The 4,847-nt window shown below is 52.1% G+C and overlaps 1 protein-coding gene across 1 annotated transcript; it reads left to right on the top strand.

The window, feature by feature from the left end:
- Nucleotides 1-396: 396 nt before the first annotated feature.
- Nucleotides 397-1,677, top strand: LOC114459806 (basic proline-rich protein-like; the record flags this gene model as incomplete). Its single annotated transcript, XM_028441954.1, has 3 exons — nt 397-636; nt 833-1,019; nt 1,208-1,677. Coding segments are annotated over 3 exons (897 nt in total), but the record flags the coding sequence as incomplete, so codon positions are not given.
- Nucleotides 1,678-4,847: the final 3,170 nt, after the last annotated feature.

Here is a 4,847-nt window from a genome sequence, read left to right on the forward strand (position 1 = left end):
GTATCCCGCCCCCCCACCCACCCACACCCAAGCACCCAACCCCGAGGGGAGGGCCCAGAGAGCCCCCCGCCCGAGACCCCAGCAGCGGAGCCAAGGCCCACGCCCAGCAGACGGCCAGAGCCACGCTGAACAGGCAGCCAGCGGGCACCCGCCCAGGGTCCCAGAGCCAGCAGGGACCAGACCCCAGGCCAGAAGGACCCGGAACGGAAGCAGCACCAAGAGCAGCGCCCCCAGGGATGGCGACCACGCCCATAGTCGCCGAGGGCACCAAGTGGATGCTGCAAGTTGCCCCGCCGGCCCCCAGGCAAACCGACCAAGCACCCCAGAGCGCGCCAGATTGCCTTTCCTTGATGCCGCCCGCGTGATGAGCCCTTGACAGCCCCCCCCCCACCAAAGGGCCCAGCCACACCGCAGAGCCTGGCGCACAGGGCGCCGCCCAAGCCGGGGCCACCCGGCGCCGCACCCACAGTCATGGTAGGGCACGGCCCGCACCACTCGCCCCGGAAGACCCCCGCCAGGACAGGCCCTGCCAACCGGCCAGGCCTGCCGGACCCCAAGGGCACCAACGCAGGGCAGGGAACCACCAAGGGCGAGCCCCCGGGCCATACCCCCAGCCCACAAACATGCCACAACCCAGCAAGACCGCACAGCCCCAGACTGTGCAAGAACAGCAGCCCAGGCCCCGCCCGCCACCGGACAACGCAAGCCACGGGGCAATGCCCCCCCCGGCGCAAGGGCGACCAGTGGCTGCCAGAGCGAGGCACCCCAACGGCACACAACCGATGCGGAGCAGCAGCCCCCCGCCAAAGGCGCAGAACCCACCCACCCGCAGATAGCACGACAGACCCACCAAGCGGCAGATACCGACCTCAACCACCGAAACAGCGACAGCCGCCCCCCAGCAAAGAGCACCATCCCGGAGCGCCAGGCAACCCCGCCCCAACCCTGGCGCAGAGGCCAGCACCCCCCAGCGCGCTCACACCGGTGCGGCAGGCTACCCCAGACCCACATGCCGCGAGGTGCGCCCCCAAGGCAACCAGGAGACGAGACAAGCACCAAGCCCCACCGGTAGGGAAGGGGCACCCCCCACGCCCCACGCCCCACCGCCCGGAGAGACCCCGCACCAACGTCGCCAGCAGAGCACCCCCCTCCCACAGAGCCCACCCTTAATGACCCACGCACCGACACGAGACACCCCTGACGCCAGCACAGCCCGGAGGACAGCGGGCCCCAGCCCCACCCTGCCCAAGGCGGTGTGGCACCCCGCTGAACCGCAGCCAGCCCCTGGGCAGATGGCGGGGGGGCGCGCCCCGAGACGCCGAACCCAAAGACCCACTCCAGGGACACCCTAGCCCAGACACGGCGCCCCCAGCCAGCAGACCAACCACTCCTGACGCAGATCCGCCAGGACAAGAGCCACCGGTCGCGCCCCCACACACACCCACCCAGCACGACCCAGGGGAGGCCCCAGCGCGGGCGAGGCCCCACAACTCACCCTTTCCTCCCCTGAAGCTACACAAGCCGGCCCCTGCGGTCCCCCAAGTGAGCCCCCGGGAAGGGGTGGGAGGGGGCGGCCCGGCCCACCGAGCCAGCGGCACCGTCAGCGAAGGCGCGCCCCAGGGAACCAGGCCAAGGTGCCCAGACCAGCCGGCGGAGCAACCCTCCGCCACCCATTAACCCAGGACGCAAGCGCTGCCCCCAAGAGTAGCCACCCCCAGCGCCACCCCCACCCCGCCCCCCCCCGTCCCGAAGTTGTGAACCCCACCACCCCAGGCCCCCAGACGAGCCAGCCCCCAAGCTACCCACCCGGCGCAGCCACACCCGCCCCCCAAGCTAAGGCCACAGCCACCCCACCAGCATCCCGGGCCGACAGGAGTCCCCCACGCCAAACCCAATGGGAGAGCGGAGGGGGGGGGGGGGGAGGATGAGACAGGGGGACAGAGAGCAAGAGGAAAGAGAAATATGCAGGCCCCCAGCCCCAAGGGCCACCCAGATGTGCACGAAGAGGGCAGGAGAGAAACACCAAACCGCACAGGGACCACGAGAGCACCCGAAAGGGACACACGCCCCCGCAGAGGCACCAAACACCCCAGCAACCCACTCGAGCCACCCAGGTCAAGGCCACCCCACAAGCCCATGGCGGTCCAGAGCTACAGATAGATCAGTGTGTTAGTAAAGACTGGTGCTGGCAGTTGCTTGCAGGTTAGATCATCAGGCTAAAAATGGAAAATCAAGATTCAATGCAATTAGAAAAGGAGTCCAACGCTCCTCAAAGCAGGTTATTTTATTTTTTCTGAGAGCAGACATCTTTTCCATGGAAATAAATTCTATGAGGAGATTTCGCCATTGGTTTATGTTTAATGATATTTTTATCTTTCCAATTCAGTAATATTGTTTTTTTTGCTATGGCGAGTGCCGCAAGGATGGATTGTGATTTACTGGAATATCAAGCATAGTCAGGTCTCCTAACAGACATAGATTGTCCAAAATGGAGGACAGTTTTTCAGTGATTAGAAACCAAAACTGTTGAACTGGTGAACAAAGCCATACGGAATGTAAATATGAATCAGCTGTTCCCTGGGTGCACTGAGAGCAGATGTCTGTTGGGGAGAAGCCCATTTCATACATTTTCTGTTGGGTAATGTGGGATCTGCGGAGGACCTTGTATTGAATTAGCTGAAGATTTGTGTTTATAGTCATCTTAAAGGTATTGCAACAAATTTCTGTCCAGAAATCGGTGTTCGTGGTGATTGAGAGTTCAGCTTCCCATTTAGCGATTGGTAAGTGAATAGAGTTAGTGTTCAAGAGTGCTCTATATATTTTTGAGAGTTTTTTTGTTTTTGTTGAGATTTTTTTCATATATATGGCCAGTTCTGGAGGTTGCAAGGTGATTAACTCTATTGCCGTATTTTTCTTAATTGTCTCTGTTACTTGTAAGTACTGAAGAAAATTACTTTTATTTATATTAAATGTTTGGGTTAGATTGTTATATGTCCTGAGCTTATCATTTTCGAAGAGTTCTTGGAGATGAATAATTCCGCTCTATTCCCATGTTTTTAGATAGAGCGGTGTTTTTCTGTTTCTAAAGTCGGGGTTATGCCAGATTGGAGACAGCATGCTAGTTTTTAATTAAACATTTGTAATGTCCAGGGCTTTCCACCACGCAGTCAGGGTGGAGGCAATCAGTGGGTTTTTAAAGCAGTTATGATGTTTGAGGGTCGCAGTGATAAAAGGGAGATCAGAGAGTTTAATATGTTTGCAGTCTAGCTGTTTTATTTCTAGCCAGGTGCTATGGTATTCTTTTGGTTTTAGCCATTCTGTTAAATATAGAATTTGGTTTGGTAGGTAATAATGCGTCAACCCTCCCTCGCTTTTATTTTTTTGAAGGGTTGAAAGGCTTATTTTTGTTTTTTTATTCCTAACATAGAATTTTGTAATTGCAGAATCTAATCTTTGGAACCATTGTGTTGGTGGTTTCAGTGGATCATAGAGAACAGATAGTTTATTTTAGGTAAGATTTTCATTTTAACTGAGGCTATTCTGCCAAGGAGTGAGATGGGGAGATTGTTCCATTCCCGCAGGTCTTCTGTGACTTTATCCAACAGCGGATCCAGGTTCAGTTTAATTAATTCATTTAGGTTTGGTGATATATTTAAGCCTAGATATTTAATTATATTTGTGGGGGAGGGGTATTTTGGGTTGCTGGGTTCCATGATTTTTTTGTCTAATGGAAGGATTGATGATTTTGACCAGTTAATGGAATAGTCTGATAGTTTAGAGAAGCTGTTTATTAGTTTAAATACTTCTTCTAATGAGGATTGGGGTTCTTCCAAATAGTGTAAAATATCATCCGCATAAAGATTAATTTTGTGTTCTGAGATGGATGAGTGGATTCCTTTAATAACAGAGTTCTGACGAACAGCTGCTGCGAGAGGTTCAACAAATATTGCAAAAACCAAAGGTGAGAGTGGGCAACCTTGTCTGGTTCCCCTCTGCAGTGTGAAGCTTTGGGATGTTATTTTGTTTGTGGTTACTGAGGCCTTAGGTTTAGAGTATAGGGTGGAGATCCATTGTATGAATGATTCTCCAACGCCAAATTTGCCAAGGACAGCAAGGAGGAATGACCAGTTCACTCTATCGAATGCTTTTTCTGCGTCAAGTGACAAGATTATTGTTTTCTTTTTAGAGTTCTGTGGCATGTTGATCAGATTAAACAGTTTTCTAACATTGTCTGTGGAGTGTCTATTTTTAATAAATCCTGTCTGGTCTTGGTATATAATTGACTGTACTACTTTTTCTAACCTGGAAGTGAGTGCTTTGGAAATTATTTTTATGTCTGTGTTAATAAGTGAGATGGGACGGTAACTTGAGGGTAACATGGGGTTTTTGTCTGGTTTAAGTAATAATTTAATGTTTGCTGTATTCATGTGGCCTCCTACGTAACCTTTATTTTTAATCCCTGTTACTACTCTGAAAAAGAGCGGAGCCAGCATTGATCAGAAATGTTTTAGGAATTCAGCAGGGAACCCATCTGGACCTGGTGCTTTGCCTGTTGACATGCTATCCAAAGCATTTTTTAGTTCTTGTAAGGTTAATGGTGAGTCTAAGGTGGTTTTCTGCTCTATGGTGAGCTGTGGTAGGTTTAAGTTATTGAGGAAGGTTTTCATTTCTTCAGGGTCAGGGTTTAAGTTTGATGAGTATAGGTTTTGGTAGTAATCATGAAAAACCTTATCAATGTCCTGAGGTAAGTTTAAAGTTTGACCTGAATTATCAGAAATTGCTGCTATGAAATGGTTTTCTTTGTTGTGTTTACGCTGATTTGCTAAATATTTGCCTGATTTATTGTT

The sequence above is a fragment of the Gouania willdenowi genome, unplaced genomic scaffold, assembly GCF_900634775.1.
Source record: "Gouania willdenowi unplaced genomic scaffold, fGouWil2.1 scaffold_350_arrow_ctg1, whole genome shotgun sequence".
Taxonomy (NCBI): Eukaryota; Metazoa; Chordata; class Actinopteri; order Blenniiformes; family Gobiesocidae; genus Gouania; species Gouania willdenowi.